Genomic DNA, 18,575 nt, shown 5'->3' with positions numbered 1-18,575 from the left:
ATGACAACAATTACCAATTACTATCAAATTGCTAAACATTTTAAAGTTTGACTTGAAAAGGGATGATTTAGCTACAATGTGACGAATAGTGAATTTAACTTTTTATTATTTTTAGATGTATGGAAATAAGACTTTATGTAAGCAATAGTTCAAGCGCATTTTACAATGGACATTGTCTCAAAGCAGCTTTACGGAACTTAAGAATTAAAGTGAATGATGTGTATTTATCCCTGATGAGAAGCCTGGGGCGACTGCGAACCTCTCTAGAGGTTATGAGGAAGAAACTTTGAGAGGAACCAGACTCAAATGGGAAACCCATCCTCATTTGGGTGACATCAAGGGTGTGATTATAAACCTTAAAACAATACAGAACACTGGAAAGTGAGAACTACCATGAGTACGGGAGTGTGTGATTATGAGTAATGTCCTTTCTACAGTCTTATACAGTCAGTTGATGTAGCACAATAGCACACATTGTTTCTGCTATTGTAATTGCATACAAAAATTCCCACCTCAAATATAAACCAAACAATATTTAATGTGTGAAAGTAGGAGTTTCTTCAGTAATGTTTGGTTTCTGAGCATAGTGGGTGGGGCCTTGATGGTCATGAGTAGTAAACAATATTCAAAATAAGAAACATTTGAAGTTTCATACTGCATTACTTTCTCGAGTGGACCAGTATTCATGAGACCCATGATGTCAGCACCATGACAAAAATATGAACTCTTTTTTTAGTTTACAATTTTTAGCATTTTAAATAAACAAATTAGTGCACTGTCTTTATGTGCAAGCTTCCGTTAATATGCTGTAGCTTTCTGTACTTATTCAAACGTGCGGCAGGGTGTTTGTATGCTTGCGTAGCTGGAATTAGCAGCACAAATCCGTTCTGTCTCTTTTCCAACTCACTCCATCCATTACGGGATTAGAGAAGTAATGTTCAACCTATTGGCCTGCGCACTGCCTGGCTGCTAGACCAGATCTGCAGCAGCCTCATGTAAACCAGCATTTATGCTCCTGCCAAGCTATTCAGTCCAAGTCCTATTGTAATAGCATTTTCTAGGTCATTATAAACATGTGCGCTTGCTGTAGTATTTCATTCTTGCATGCAATTTGTTGGTTTGAAGCTAAAAAAAAAACTGTTACGTAAGAGTATTCAACAATCACATTCTAGTTCCCAAATACACTGTTATTGCGTGATACACATCTAGCTTCTGGCAGGAGATAAATGTAGCTTGATAGCACTCTTCCATTTCTTTTACACTGCAATGATAAAAAGCAACAGCCAACAATAACCACAAATCCTTCTTTGCTATGCCAATTTACACTGTTATGTTTTAGGACTTAGCATTGCATTAAGGTGAAAAAATATTCAAAAAGGTGTACAGGATTATAGTAAATGCCAAAATGTAGACAACTTTGTCAGGTTAAAGTGTAGGCTTGACCAACTGTGAAAAACACTTAACTACACATTCACAATGTGTTTCTGAAACCCAGAGCACTTGAGCGGAAACCAGTCAGATCCAAAACCACTGTATCATTTGCCGAGACATAGAGTGTTGTCCAAGCATTACATTAGCGTAACAGAAAATAAAAGATGGAGCTTCTAATGCAGGCCAAGTGTCTTAGGGTGAGCAGGTTACAGCCGGTGTGTGGGGTTTCTGGCATCAGTATAAGCTTTATCTTTGTGCCTGATAGTTGCATTTGAGTCTCCAAATAAGACATAAGACTTGTGGTAGTGAGCACACAAGGGACATCGGTGTAATCCTCATGTCCTCTTGGCTAGGGCAGAGTAGGCACTCACATCAATGAGAAACACTCTCAATCTTTCTCTCTGTCTTTCCACCTCTTTATCACATTATCTCTTACTTTTTTCGTGCCAGCTTTTCAGATGAGTTCATTTAACATGTTATAGGTGTCTGAGGACCCTGGGGAACGGAGACAACACACACACAAAACACTTTCATATTCCCCCTTCACTGCAGCAGGTGGAAATTAAGGCAATAGTCCAACTTTTGTCTTTAAACACAATGCACTATGCACTTCGTGTATGTTTGGTTATCACAGACCATAATTTCAACATCTTTACTCAAAACTTAAAATTAATGTTTTAAAGGACAGCAATTAAAAAAAATCCGAAAATACGGCAAGTACGTCATCCTACATTATACTGTATGTCTAGACAGAAAGATGAACAACTAGATTAGCACAGAACTTATGTAATCAAAATGTAAATGAAAAATATATTAATAATACTGTTTATTGAAGCACCAATAACATTCTAAAGAGCATGTTCATTTGTGATTGCAACACACTTAAATATAGCAGTGTGTCTGGGGAGAAATATCTTTATATCCAGGATATCCTATTTTTTGCATGATGAACAAGAAGAAGACTACTGCTTTATAAAGACTGTGGCAGTAACTAAAAAGCTTAGGCAGAAATGAAAAATTGTTGCATTTGATTTGAATAATCACAGCAAAAATCTTTGGACAGGATGCAAGAATGTTCCTTTTTTTTATCCAGAATACTACATATAGCCACAGAATACTACATTAAAGTCTTGATAACATAATGCCAATGTTAAATGTAGTCTATGCACTTTTTGTTCTTTTAATTTAGTCAAATTGACAACAACCTGTCAAACAGTGATGCTGAACGTATTGCTTGTGCAAGAAAAAACTACTTTCTGTATGTTCAAGGTCAAAAGACGGACATAGTCTAGGCACACCAGGGCTTTCAACCAGCTATAGCTCATGCACAAGTTTGTGATTATTTCAGAAATGATTTCAGTATTACTTCCACCCCATAAATGTGACCTTATTTAATATTTAGTTAAACTCACTTAATAGTTTGTGTGCATCTGTCATGTGCATATCTTTTTTCTGTGTATAAGACTCCATAGGTCATTTGTTGTTTTGTGCTCCAGTCAAGGACAGACTATACTCTATTACAGACTCTCTGGAGATTCCTCTGCTTGAGCTGATCCCATCTCAAAGGCAGCTAGTGTTCCGGGGTGACCGACTCCCACTCCAATGCACTGCTTCCTACCTGGACCCCTCCATCACTCTAAGCTGGAGCCATAACCGCTGGCCTATACACACACATGAAGAGAGAGGAGTGTATGTAGAGGACAGTATCATCCATGACTGCTGCCTCATCACAAGGTAAGAATGATACATTTGAGAATGAAGAGTGTATATATTGTGAATGCTTCCTGTTCTATTTGTGTGATAAGGCAGTTCATATTTTGTGATCAGCTGTTAGTTATGACTGTACTTACAGTATATCAATATTTTAGTGATTGTACTGATGATCAAACTAAAAAATTTCCTCCTCTACAGTTTAAAGGGTGTGTACTTACATGTGTAAGACTCTAGAACAGTGGTCCCCAAACTTTTTTGCGCCACGGACCAGATTAATGTCGGAAAATATTTTCACAGACAGGCCTTTAAGGTGTGGCGGATAAATAACAACAAAATAAAATGATATGACCGGCATAAAAACAATAATAAACGTGAATCCACTGTGTTGTTTTTTGTTCATTTTGCAAGCTGGGGGTTTCATTTTAGCAGTAATGTATTATGTGTTACCGGCCGGAGCAGCCTCTTTAAGAAGGTAGTGGCTGTAGGTAAGACATGTGACCGAGGGAAGCATCATGACATGCATCAAGTCATAGACAGATGTGGCGAAGAGAATCCGGTAATTTTCCAAAATAAAACATCTTTCAGAATCAAATAATAAAAAAAAAAATGGAAATGGAAAAAAATGTAAGTTATGTATTCTATGTGGCCCGGTACAAATTGACCTACGGACCCGGGGGTTGGGGACCACTGCTCTAGAACATTGTTCTAAATGCAGTCAGGTCACAGACCCAACAAAATTTCATTGTCAGAAATTAAGAATCTCAATGTAGTACTGTAGATATAGTAAATGCCTGAAAATAACTTGACCATAGTTCTGCTTCATACTTCCATTGACCTAAAGGCATTGGCTCAAAAAGAGGAAAGACCACACTAGAATTTTTATGTTATTTACCCTCTCAGGTTTGAGCGGTGAACTGGTGACATGGCTTATTTAAAAAGCATCAGTAGAGCAACCAAGTGGTACAGCAATAAAGCTTTTGCCCTATTATCCAGAAATCATGAATTCTGGCGAGGCTAAAGCCATCCTTGTCTGGGAGTCCAACAGAGCAAAATTGGCAGCGCTCTCTAGGTGGAAGAGGTGCGATGTGACATATGGTCTCTCCCCTGTCAGTCACAGCAACACTAACCAATTGTGTTCATCTGTGAGATGATGTAGGAAGAAGAAAACAGATAGCATCCTTAATTTGTGTGCGTTATGCTGCCCTGTAACTGGGCCAGACAAAGTCAAACTAGTTAGCAGATTTGTTTGTTTAAAGACAAGCAAATTTGTTTGTTTATGAAAGGAGTCGATTTAAACAGGTATGTCATGCATTCAGAGTCTGTGACTAAAGACTTTGGAACCACTTTGCATTCTCTTTATATAGGCAAAAACTAATCATTAATGATTAAGCATTAAAAGTAACAGTTGTCCCCCATTCAGTCATGTTATACTGATCTTTTAAAACAGGTCATTTTATACAAATTGTAGTAGAGAACGGTTTCTAAAACAATAGTTTCTTGTTCCTAATCTCTGTGATCGCAATACATTTGGTGATTTGTCTGTGATTAAACTTCTTAGATATTTTATTGACAAACGTGTCAATGAATGTCATGTATGGAGTCTATTTCTTGTGCAAACCAAACTTAAATTTGTAATGTATATGAAAGGACTTTAAAAATATCTCAAAGGTAAATTAGAAAAGCGTTTAGCTGAGCATCATGCTAGCGCAGTGGTAATTAATTCTAGCCATAAAAATACCAGTTGTCTGAGAGAAGATAAACAATATACTGATGTTAATCTATGCATTCAGTAACTGTATGCTTATGTGTACACAATAATAGTAATATATATTTTGATATAGTCTAATTCATGTATGCCCATGTTAGTATGTTTACATTCATTCACAGCACACAGACATGTAAGTGACCTTATCCCAGCTGTGCTTTACATTTCATTATCATTGCCCTTGTTAGTGATCAAGTAGGACAGGATGGAAATAAACTGGCAAATTGCCAGTTGTGTGTTTCCTTTCTGAGGCATGTTCGGTATAGTTATCATGTTAGTGATAATGTGGCTAGTATGTACTACACATCTTGTTTATAATCAGCTCTTCCTTATGCTTTCATTTAAATTCACTAGCCAGGGCGACATGCGTTAAACACGCCCACCCAATGCCCATGCGCTCACTCACTGTATATGTGTGTTTGTGTGTGCGCTTGTTAGTGTGTGAGAAAGTAGTGCAGGGCTGTTGATTAGTTTAACTGCCTCTCCCTTTGGTGTGAGCTGGCCTATAAATATTGATGGAGTGCTGACAGAAATATGTTTCCTGTGTCAACACGGCTGGAACGCTTTGCTAGCAGTTTTCATAGAGCGTGCCGAAAGCAGCAGCCTTCATAAACCACCCAGGAGGATGCTCGCTTTTACGCTGTCGTTGTTTGCCCTCGTCATTGTGAGCCTTGTGGTCCCTTTACTGTGAGTGATGATGGTTGTATGGCAATGGGAAATCTCAGTGTCAAACAGGACACAGTGACTGACTCAGTGTGATCTCAAGAGACCATGAACATCCTGATTCTTGCACATCTTCACTGTGTTTTCTGTATTTATTACAGCTCATTCTCACCCAGTCTGTACTATTGGAGCTTCTTTTTAGTGAGGGAAAGGCAGTGATGTTTGTTTGCTACTTCAGTTCACAGCATTGGAACTAAATAGCCTACATTTTCCCACTTGGCAAGAATAATTCAGTTCATACCAGGATAGATTCTGGGTTTGTTTGGGGGAGAGACAAATTTTTTTATTGCAGGTTTGCTTTAATGCAGAAGAATTGTTTAAGATCCACGGATCGAGTATGCAATTCCGTGCACTGCTGTTGTACATGCAGTTTTGCAGAATGGTAGGCATTATATTTGTTCAATAATTAGATTGTTTTTAAACGGTTACTTAAACACTGGTCTTCAAATGCATTACATGATCCCTAAATACTTTGTTGCATGTGTATCTTTCCGACACTGTCAGTACACAGAGGTCACTGAAATATTGTAACCTTTGTTCTAAATGCTCTAAAAGTTGGTGTGTTACGCTTATAATAAACCAAAAATTTAATGAATATACATATTTCATCTGTTGGGCTTTCTGCCTTTCTCAAATAATCGTAATTTTTATACTTTCGATTTTTTTTTTTTTTTATATTGATGAATGACTTTTTTGCTCTATATATCAATAAGGTGTTCTTTCACATCTGAATTGAGCAGATAGCTTTCAAACACAATGCAGACCATACCAAAAAAAACATGGTTGACGCAAGCACCCAGGCAAGGGGATCAGATTTTATGACTGCTCCTGGTGTAAGGACACAACTTCAAGCACTCTGTCACACTTCACCAAATACACTGAACTCTCCAGGCACATGTGTCCAGAAAATAACTCAAGTGCGAAAAAGACCTAAGACAAGTGTCAGAAAAGTATATTGTCCAATGCAACTTTTCTTTGAAGTTAAATCTACATAGTAATTGTCTGAATTTTGTATTTTGCTTTTTCAGGAGGAGTCAATCGTGTCTTGCTACATGACTTGTCTTCCAGTGAATGGTGCGACCTTTTTTCTTTTTTTTTTTTTACAGTTTCTGCAGGCACATGATGGATTTCTTGTCATTTTGCTTCTGATTAAGACGTGCAATTAAGTCCTCACGCTGCCTTTCCACACATAAACTGTGCAGGCAATTTTTTTTCCCACATGGAGTTCATGCTGTAATGTTGCTCTTGGCAGCAGGGAGATCCCACTAGATGAGGAGGTGGGGTGTCAGGGACTGTTCTCCTTTCCACCACAGACTAGCCAGTCTGCCCAAGCTGCCAACCAAAACAGTGGCCCACTTAATCACAAACCACAGCCAAGTATATACACACACGTGCATGCAAGCTGATTCCTGCTCCCACATGGTAAATTCTGAATGAACTGTTTATAAGTGTCTAAAACCTCTGGTCAAAAAGAAAAACGTCAAAAGAAAATGCACATGCAAGGAGTGGTGTCTTTTTGACCAAATTATTACAACTATTTGCTCTTGAGTCCTGCCAGGGTAACAAGTGTTTAAAATTTGAATGAATAAAGTGATGTCAGTCTTAGCAAATCGCACTCCAAGGCTTTAATTAAATACGATCCCAAATGTCAAGTAGTATTTGATCACGGTTAGTGAGCAACATGTGGATGATTCATAATGAAGCATTGTGTAAATGAAATCACGGAGCAAGGTGGATCTCAGAGACACTTTAAGGAGAAAAGAATTAATCTGAAATACATTTTTAAGGAATTGAGACATGCCTAAACATGTTCAAAATCTTATATTACTTTAGATATAAAACAGCACAGGGTACTATGTGATTAAAAATGATTCAACACTGTTTGCTGTGATATATCTGAATACAAAGCACACCATACTTATAGTTTCCTATAACACATCTAAGTAATTTTATTCCTTACTACAGCAGTTTGCCAAAGATTCTTATATCATTTTTTTTATTTCTTACTGTTACTGATTGAGATATTTAGCAATGCTGTAGTATGAAGTACAATAATAGTGTGAAGACATGAGCATACAATATGGTATATAATAATATTACAATACTGTATGCTGATATATAATATATCATAGGTAGAAAAAAACGGTTAAAAAGCTCATTTGAAATACTGTTGGCACCAGTGGTGTAAAGAATGATTACACAAAATGAATCCACCATTTGAAAAAAAAAATCTTTCTGATTGCAGTAAGATTTTGCTAAGCGTTCGCATTATTAAGAGTGGGATAATTATGTATTTTTGTCTTTTGTCGCCTATTTGAATCAGGCTTCTGCAACTACCTGTTTTTCAGTTGTATTAATTTGCACGTGCAATCACTTCTCCCAAAGTGGATTTCAGGCATGCGGTAGTAAATCACACTGCATCGCTAAATTAATCCATTCGCATAGACGAACCGGCCTGCGTTTAAAACTTTAGGTACAAATGCCTCAAATAGCATATTCATTAAGGCAGAAATGCGAAGGACAAGTGTTTTTTTTTCCCGTTACAAAAAGCACAATCCTTGCACATTTTTTAGGCAACTATGAAGTTTCAGGACCAGAATATCTATAAGAAGTAACAGCAAGATGTATAATGTAGTTTTTATGCATATTATTCAAATGCCTTCAAAGTGCACAGTGTGGTGCAAATACACAAGCTTTGTCTGTCTGAATGAAAAAGTTGAGAGAATAACAAAAGAAGTAACTATTTTCCTATTTAACAGATTATTTAATGAATTGATTAGGAAAAATTTGATCAGCTTTGCCTCACCCTCATTTTAGCATTATTTTCCATATGTGGCATTTTACTAATAAACATTTAAGGGTAAATATCTTGAATTTAGTAACATTAATCTTGTAATACCTATTTAAAAATTATAATAAAACAAATCAGGATTATTACATTATTTAAAGCGTTTGCATTCATTTTAAGCATTTATTTATAGAATTACGCAACTTAATCTATGAACAAAATTAATTATACTGTCATAATATAAAAATAATGTCCAGATAAAGGTTTAATGCTCTTATATTTGTTTCCTTGTTTCCTTAACCTTATAATAGAAAATACCAGATTAATAAAATTGGTAAGATTTTTTATTCATGTTCTGGCTTCTACATATGTGTGGATGTAAGTTAGCTTTTTTTAAGGAAAGTCACACATTTAGTAACTGACTTAAAAAAAAAAAAAACATTCATGCAGTCTAAGACATTTCTTACACTGACAGAAGCAGGTAAGAGTTGAAGATGTGTGAACAGAGTTGAACTGTGGGAGGTTTTCCAAAAAGCTTGGAAGAACTTGCTTGCTGGCTTTCTTGTAACATTGTGTAACATTTTTGATATTTGGAGGGGTTTTTTTACATGTTCCTAGCACTGACATTTCTGACAATACCAGTCATGGCGTTGTATATATATTTGATATTAAAATCTCAGTGTGATTGCTGCTGTGATGCTACTCTATAAGCCAACAACAAGAGGTCAAAACTAACAGAAAACACACAGAACAGCTACAAATATGGCAATAGCATACATGAATAGTTAACAAAACATGGTAATGGTCAGAAAAGCATCCTTTTTTTACCTTCAAATCATCTGTTTCTGTTCTGAGGATGCAGCTCCATTTATGTGCAAGCCTGATGAAGAGAATTGATCAAATAAGTAGAAAATAGAACATTTCTCTATCCACAGGTCTGCCGCTTTTGTTCTGCTATACATGCATATATGACACAGCCTGTTCTTATGTTTTACTGACATTTTATTTGGGCTCAACTTGTAAGGAATGATCGTTAAAATCTTTTGAAATTGCACAACTTCACACTTCCTAAAACTTCTTCATGGTACTATAATTCTAACACACTTATTTCTATCTTACTGTAAATGTCATACTATAATACAAAGATTTTTTTAATCAGTATTTTTAAATGGACAATCTTTACAGTGCCTGTCTGCAGTTAGGAAACACCCAGAGACATGTGCATGTTCCTTTTGTTTAAATAGAACAAACTATGGTTGAAAAGTCAAACATATCGAATATGGAGGTGAACCCTTAATGGTTTGGGGTTGTTTTGGAGCAGTCAAGGTTGTAGACCTTGCCAACCATTCCAAACTTGAATGCCATGCAGTTATATCTGGACTGTGGCTAATTCTAACCATCTTCACTATGTAGCAAGATGATGAACCAAAGCATACATCCAAGCTATATATTTCAACACTATTTAGAGAGCAACCAGTAAACTGAAGATGGATCACAAAATCCAACCACTGGCAAATTTGACAAGAGGCATTTAGACTAGTTGTTCAGAGAAACAAACTGTAAAATTATATAAATATAAAAAATATAGTGTAAAGCTGTCATTTATGCTAAGAGAGGATTTTTAAATGAAAATATACTGTGTAATATACTGTAAATATCTATCTGTTGTGTATAAATGTAACCTCATTTATATATTTGGTCAAAGTAACAGTTGTTGCATACAGTATAAACAAAAAGAACATTTATGTTCCCTTACCCTAACCCTAACCCTAACCCTAACCCTAACCCACTTAGAAATCATGGAGGGGTCTGAAATTGTCATCGTGGGTGCATGTCCACTGTGAGAGACATAATCTAAAAAAAAAAAAAAGAAATCACAATGTATGATTTTTAAACTATTTATTTGTATGATACAGCTGCAAATAAGTATTTGAACACCTGTATATCAGCTAGAATTCTGACCCTCAAAGACCTGTTAGTCTGCCTTTAAAATGTCCACCTCCACTACATTTATTATCATAAATTAGATGCACCTGTTTGAGGTCGTTAGCTGCATAAAGACATCTGTCCACCCCATACAATCAGTAAGAATCCAACTACTAACATGGCCAAGACCAAAGAGCTGTCCAAAGACACTAGAGACAAAATTGTACACCTCCACAAGGCTGGAAAGGGCTACGGGGAAATTGCCAAGCAGCTTGGTGAAAAAGGTCCACTGTTGGAGCAATCATTAGAAAATGGAAGAAGCTAAACATGACTGTCAATCTCCCTCGGACTGGGGCTCCATGCAAGATCTTACCTCGTGGGGTCTAAATGATCCTAAGGAAGGTGAGAAATCAGCCCAGAACTACATAGGAGGAGCTGGTCAATGACCTGAAAAAAGCTGGGACCACCGTTTCCAAGGTTACTGTTGGTAATACACTAAGACGTCATGGTTTGAAATCATGCATGGCACGGAAGGTTCCCCTGCTTAAACCAGCACATGTCCAGGCACATCTTAAGTTTGCCAATGACCATTTGGATGATCCAGAGGAGTCATGGGAGAAAGTCATGTGGTCAGATGAGACCAAAATAGAACTTTTGGGTCATAATTCCACTAAACGTGTTTGGAGGAAGAAGAATGATGAGTACCATCCAAGAACACCATCCCTACTGTGAAGCATGGGGTGGTAGCATCATCTTTGGGGTGTTTTTCTGCACATGGGACAGGCGACTGCACTGTTTTATGGAGAGGATGACCGGTGCCATGTATTGCGAGATTTTGGGGAACAACCTCCTTCCCTCATTTAGAGCATTGAAGATGGGTCGAGGCTGGGTCTTCCAACATGACAATGACTGAAGCACACAGCCAGGATAACCAAGGAGTGGCTCTGTAAGAAGCATATCAAGGTTCTGGCATGGCCTAGCCAGTCTCCAGACCTAAACCCAATAGAGAATCTTTGGAGGGAGCTCAAACTCCGTGTTTCTCAGCGACAGGCCAGAAACCTGACTGATCTAGAGAAGATCTGTGTGGAGGAGTGGGCCAAAATCCCTCCTGCAGTGTGTGCAAACCTGGTGAAAAACTACAGGAAACATTTGTCCTCTGTAATTGCAAACAAAGGCTACTGTACCAAATATTAACATTGACTTTCTCAGGTGTTTAAATACTTATTTGCAGCTGTATCATACAAATAAATAGTTAAAAAATCATATATTGTGATTTCTGGATTTTTTTTTTTAGATTATGTCTCTCACAGTGGACATGCACCTACGATGACAATTTCAGACCCCTCCATGATTTCTAAGTGGGAGAACTTGCAAAATAGCAGGGTGTTCAAATACTTATTTTCCTCACTGAATATATATATATATATATCAGTGGCGGTTACTGGTCTGTCAGAGAGGGGAAGCTCATTTTCGGCCTACATCATAAAATTGTCTATTTATTTAAAAGTAAATTCTGCCCTACGTTCCTTTTCAAGAAAATGGTCTGTGACCCTGTCGTACCAACTAGGAGTCTTTTCAAGTGACTTGACCAGTGTCCTCTCAATGGCCAGCAGAGCTAGGCCTTGGCCCATTGTGTTTCGGGTGTAGGACTTGAGTCGCTTTAAACAGGAGAAGCTCCTTTCTACACCTGCAGATGTAGCTCCAATTGTTGCCACAAATGAGAACAGTTTGTAAAGCTGAGGCATTGCACTGTCCAACTCCATGTCTTTAAGGAACACCAAGTAATCACACAGCTTTCCCCTGTTACCCTGCAAGTCCTGATCTGAATACAGGACTTGAAGTTCTGACCTCAGTCTTCCTGAATCAAAGTGATGGCCATGAATGAAGGAATGAATGAATGAATGAACGATCTAAAAAAAAAAAATTAAACTCTGTAAAACTGAAACAAGGAATGTGGTGTATAATTGTGTGAAATGTATGATGAAAATCAAGCAATTTCGCCAAGCAAATATCAAAGAAATAGGTTGCAGCAGTTTTATTTCGACTGAACTTGAGAAATCCGCGATGGGACTGAGCGCGAATAGCTTCAGTGATTCCTTATAGTACAGAATCGCTGTCAGTCAAAAGGAGATGCAGTCTTTCGACAGACCCTCCAATCATCACGCAGAAGCTCGGAGTCAGGGCCAGCCCACTCCCATTCACCCCAGAGACGCTGAGCGTCCGTGGGCGGGACATAATCGCAGCGTTTATCCAATGACCGTCTAGTTTCGAAGCGCTGTAAAAAAAACCGTTCAAAGCAGCCCCATTGAAGTCAATGGACGCTGGGCTTCAATAGGGAAATGCACTGTGACGCTGCGGGAATGTATGAGAAGGAAATCAAGTCAGCCGACCTGCTATATGTAACTGATTCTGAACGAACTTCTTCTTTAAGATGAACGTTTTCTAACGCATTTTTAGTCAATAAAATGTTAATACAATAGTACATATTTGACCATTAATTTTGTGACATTATAAGGGAAGCCGAGCTTCCCTTGCAGTCTTAAAGAAATCGCCTCTGATATATATATATATACCCAGTGGAATCCACCTGCCACGCCCCCTTCGGCCGGTGCTTTCTCGGCCGATTTCTCTGAAGCTCCCGGCTTCAATCGCGCACATATGGTGCTCGTTTAGCACTCATCACCAGCTCCTATGTAAACTTCCACTCTCTCAACGGCTGCGCTTTTCTTCCCAAAGCGCATCGCGGATTCCCCCGATCCTGCCATTGGTATTTCTATGCTTTTGCTGCTCATCCCACGTTCCTACCAATCCTACCAAGCGCCGCGCTCCTACCAAGCGCCGCGCTCCTACCAAAATTTCCCCCCCTTCTGCTCGAGATATTAGTGTTCAGCGACATAAAAAAGACATAGTCGACATAACCGGTAAAAAAATGCTTAGACAAAGCGAGAATTTGTCGCTTCCACTTCAAAAACGTCGACTTAATAGGGTTGTCGAGTTAACCGAGGTCGAGATAAGTGGGTTCCACTGTATGTATATATATATATATATATATATATATATATATATATATATATATATATATATGTGTATATGTGAGTGAGTGAGTGAGTGAGTGAGTGAGTGTGTAATAATGATTTCAGTTCCACAAAGCTTTAGCTTCAGATGCATTAAGTACATTAGTTATGCTATACTCACAGGCATTTATATCAGCACATATAGCGAAGCTGCTCATGGCATTAATTAGTAGCCACCACACACAGAATGTTTATGTTCTCTTCCTGTATGTCTATTCTTCATCCCTGCTTGAGCTTTAGGGAATCAGCCAGACGTGCTGTCCTGCGTGAGCTCATAACTAATGGCTGGTGCGTTGTGTAGCCTGGCGCCCGTGCTGAGTAATGGCGTGAGGCTAAAGAGCCGGTAAGCGATAGCCGAGAGAGCAGCCGCGGAGTGTGAATCATACCTCATTTCTCAAAGCCCTGAAAGCCTGTAGAGTTGCAGACCGCATCACCACTAATCTCTCCGTTTCGAATCATTCTAACTTGACATAGTATACGAGAATAGAGCAGAGAAAGGAGCGTTATAGAAAGACAGGACGTCTTATAGAAGGGTTTTATCTCCCATTTTGTCCCCTTTTCTCTTATCCTCACTCACTTGCTTTCCCTCAGATTCTTGCCTGATTCTTTGTCTATGTGGGTTGCCATGGAGACTGAGGTCTTAATTAGCTTGTTAGTGTCGTTTGGCTTATTGTGGTTAGTGCTGTCTGTCTCCTGCATTTAACTAAAGCATGAAGTCATATCTATGAATGATAAAGTAATCAGAAAATAAAGAAAAACATTCTAATTGTGTGTGTGTTTGTGTGTGTTTGTGTGTGTGTGTATCCACAGAAAATTTAAATAAGTTATTTATGCGGAAAGAATAAAGATGTGACTCATTTTTGTATTGGTGATCAGGGGTCCATCTGCTTTCTTTTTCCATGCTTTATTATAAACACACAGTTACCTGAGGTGATAGAAAGTCATATGCAGCTGTGAGTTGTAGCAATATTCACCTCGCCCCATTATTAAGTGCAGACCTCTAGGCTAAGGCTGAATTGGTTCTCTTGCTATCTTTTTAGCAGTACAACACTACTGTGGTTCCCCATTGTGTGTGGCATAATTGCAATATTATTTCAATTCTTTCAGACAACCAAAGCACATAAGGCTTGGTATAGGATTTAGTCAAGGATTTTTTCAAACAAATATCTACCTGCTTCATCAGTAGCATATAGTATGTATTATTGCCACAGAGAGAAATGGAAAAACTTTCATTACCTTTTTATCTATGGCACTTTGCAGATTATTCCTTATTCAGAGCAATTTACAATTACCTCATTTATACCATGAGCAAATGAGGTTGAAGCAGCAGCAGCTTTGTAGTACTGGTATTTGAACTCACATGTCTTCAACCACTGGTCTACCACTTCCCCATTTTGCCCCTTTAATCTCTCTCTCAATTCTCTCTTGTATTGATGACTTAGATTGTTGCATGCAACATGCTACAGAATCTTATTAGCAATGTCACCATGCTAACGATAGCAAATTCTTTAACTGACCAAACCTTATCTTAAAATTGTTGACCTCCACCACAATTGTAGCACATTTTAAAAACTGAAAAGAAGCAGCTTGGAGGAATGCATTTATGGGACAATGTGTAACCTCTCGCACTGTCTAGTTCATATTTACAATCTAATTCAAATGCAAATTAGCACTGATTTAGAAATGTGTTGGTAGAAGCATGACTACATGATCATGGCAGAATTGTATAATAGATGGTTTATAATATTAAATGGTTTAAGAGGTGTGGGGGGCTCAGTGGGTACTGGCCTCCTGGAGGTTGTGGGTTTAGATACCTGGATGATGTGCAAAAGAAATCATACATTCCCCCTTCACTTATTAGGAAACCCTGTACACTTGTACATTTAATCAGGTCAAGAAGCTTTCATTGTCATTTCAACCATATATAGCTGACGCAGTACACAGTGAAATGAAACAACATTCCTCCTGAACCCTGATGCTATATACAACAACAATCACAGAAAACACAGGGCTAAGGACCAGTAATTGTCCTCACCACATAAAGTGCATGTGTGCAACCTGGTGCAAACAGTGCAAAGACAACACAAGACAGTGCAAGACAATACACAAAACACAAAACAGCTCTGCCAGTAAACCTGTGTAAAGAGACAAAGTGAACTGTAGCAAAAATGTAAACAAAATGTTGTGCAAAGAGCAAATAGCAGCAATCCAAAAAAGATGTGCAAAAACGGCATGTAAACATTTATGGAACTGTTTACTCAGTACAGGCCAAGAGCTTCAGTTAATGTTCACATCAGCCACCAGCATCAGCAACCATTAGATTTTGACTGCGGCAAACTGTAGTAGTGTCTGTGAACAGAAACGGCTTGTTGATGAGACCAGGCAATGTGGTCTGCTTTCATAGTCCTTAAAGTTTAATGTGCTGTGTGCTCTCAGATGCTTTCCTACTCACTATTGGTATAAAAAGTAATTATGTGAGTTACAGTTACCTTCCTGTCTGCTCAAACCAATCTGGCCATTTTTATCAACAAGAAGTTTCTGCTTGTTGAACTGACAATCACTATATGATTTTCCTAAACATTTTATGTAAAACAATATGTACTGTAGAAAGGTGTGTACATTATCTTTAACAAAACACGTTAACCTTTTGTGTCACTTATGGCAAGTAGTGCTTAGGACTGTAGTTCTGTCTGAGGTCTTATAACAGTATCAACATCTCATGACCTATGCTTCAGTCAAACCCAAAATATGGCTTTTGTTCTCTAGAAAGCATTTGTTTCATCTTCTTTTAGTATAATGCTATGAGGATGTCTGTTGTCTGTAGGCAGCTTGTCTGTTTAGTTTGCATTCCAGTGTGCCTGTGTCTGTAGAGAAGCTCCTTAGGGATGCATTCATCTTCCAGTGGACTGGAAATATCCACATCGCCATCGCTAGTCTAAAAATATCACTCATATTTACTGAGGTTTGTTGAACATACAACCTGTTTTGCCATTCTCACTTTCCTTCTCTTTAATCTTTCTGTCTTTCTTTAGTTTTCCCTGTGTCTGCCTCAAAGAAAGTGCATTCTGGTCTATGGTCAGGCTGCTCAGTACATGGCCAATTTTTTTATTCTTTTTTTTTTTTTTTTAATCGTTAACAGCCTCGTGAGTGCTGTTATATAAACAAATCGTTAAATATCAGTGCAAGTGCGTAAACGCTCTTAATGAGGCCTTGGGGAGGCGTTGTTTGCAGACAGCTCCACAATAGAATAGCAGCGGTGAGAATTTAGGTCTATGTGCTTGTGTGTGAGCGTGTGTGTGTGAACTAGGATGTATGCGTCAGCATGAGCTAAATCCATGTTTTACTTTCATTACTGTTTCCTTTTCTTAACAGAGTGGAATCTATTGTTCCTAAATTGACCCTGCTGACCCATGCATGCGTGAAGCATGTTTAATTTTTAAGGCTGGATAGTCTTATAGTCTTTCCGGTCTGCTTGCAGATTGTGTCCCAGCCTGCCTCTGTGCTTGTAAAGCAGAATGAGAGAGATAGAGGGACACAAGAGGTCGGTATTCAGAGGCTTATTTGGATGTGCACTTAACAGTGACGTCTTTTCTTGTTCTGCATTCCCGTCTGCTTTGGGGAAAAATAAGCAGTGAGGAGAGAAGTATTTTGACTGCATTGTCTGGCTTCGACACTGCCCATCCTTATTTTTACCCCCCCCACCACCACCACCATCTTTTTAATCCTATCTCTGACGTCCAGGCACATCCATCTTAAACGAGGGTTCATTCATTCTTCAATCTGAATTAAAGAGAGAAGAGTTGAAAGGGTCTAGGCTCCAGGGCTATTCTAGCGTGGCGTGAAGCGGAGAGGCCGGAGCGGATTCAGTGCACTGCGGTTATAGCAGCTGGAGAGAAAGTGCCTGTTATTTTTGGCATGTGGTTTTGAAGCAGCTGGAGCTGTGAGTGCAGTAGCATCGCTTTTCCATGCTGCACAATGTCGCCATGTGTTCCTGAACCACCAGGCTCATGCCGGCTCATGCAGTACAGACAAATATTTTTTTAAATGCTTGGAAGTGCCCCTTGTTGATCACTGACACATCTTAGTTCTATTAATCAAAGTCCAGTGATCTGTATTGTAGTAGAGGACAGCAGGAAAGTACAATCACGGGGCCATCATTAACCAGTGTCAGTAGATCACAGGATGATTCATGAGCATGCTTTTGACATTTTATACAAAACCCATTCCTGCTCTTAAAGCAAGCTTGTAAGATGACAAGCAGCTGGAAAATATTACAAAAATCTTGATCTGGTTGAGCTACAGTATGCAAACAGCCTTAGTTTGTGTTAAGAATATGCATGTGAAAAGCTACTGAAGGACTCACACACAGCTGAGTCTAAAATTCATAATGCTGTTTAACAAAACATTTCCATTGAAAGCGATAATGCATTTTATGCAGAGCCCTTTTGCTGAACAGTGTGTGTCACTTATGCATTTGTGTATGTGTGTGTGTGTGTGTGTGTGTGTGTGTGTGTGTGTGTGTGTGTGTGTTTAGGATTATTGGATAGAACAGAAGCTTGCCGAGAGGCTTTAATAATTTTTTTTTCTGTAAAGATATGAATTCCCTTCGCTTGCTACGACTTACTGTTTGAATGTCAACTGTCCCCAGCATGTGCCAGTGTTTTTTTTTGTAGTAGCATTTAAAAATAGAAATTAACTCTTACCGACTTCACAACTTATCGACAGAATTTTATTGGTGTATAAAATTGTAGTAAAATAAAGTCCATTAACAGTGCATTTTTGATCAATATGGATTAATAGCATTTTGCAGATGCTTGACTCTTTTGGATGGTGCAGCTTTCATCTAATATTGTATGCAGATGAAGTGTTATTGATGATATAGTTTCACCTTAGAGAATAAAGCTTTTTGTGATTCATCTTCAGACTGTTCCATGTCATTTCCTTTAACTTAAACTAGAAGAGCCAAACTTGTTCCAGAATGGCAGCATGAAAATATGGTTTCCGTGGTTTTGAGTGGAGGATCTTGAGAAGCTTCTGTAAAGCTCCAACTTTAACCCTATTGAACACCTATAGGATGAATTGGAACACTGACTGCACCCCAGACCTTCTCTCACAATATCAGTACCTGATTTTACTTACGCCCTTTTAGCCGAAT

The 18,575-nt window shown here is 38.4% G+C and overlaps 1 protein-coding gene across 2 annotated transcripts in view; it reads left to right on the top strand.

Annotated features, from left to right (window-relative positions):
• Positions 1–18,575, top strand: part of LOC124400432 (adhesion G protein-coupled receptor A3) — a 191,196-nt gene that overhangs the window by 51,175 nt on the left and 121,446 nt on the right. For both annotated transcript variants that reach the window (XM_046872263.1, XM_046872272.1), the window contains exon 7: positions 2,955–3,165. In XM_046872263.1, the coding sequence (XP_046728219.1) occupies positions 2,955–3,165 (211 nt within the window). The remainder of the gene's footprint in view (positions 1–2,954; positions 3,166–18,575) is intronic.

This window comes from Silurus meridionalis, chromosome 2 (genome assembly GCF_014805685.1).
Source record: "Silurus meridionalis isolate SWU-2019-XX chromosome 2, ASM1480568v1, whole genome shotgun sequence".
Classification (NCBI taxonomy): domain Eukaryota; kingdom Metazoa; phylum Chordata; class Actinopteri; order Siluriformes; family Siluridae; genus Silurus; species Silurus meridionalis.
The sequence above is the reverse complement of the archived record's forward strand: the minus strand, read 5'-3'. Positions and strand labels throughout refer to the sequence as shown.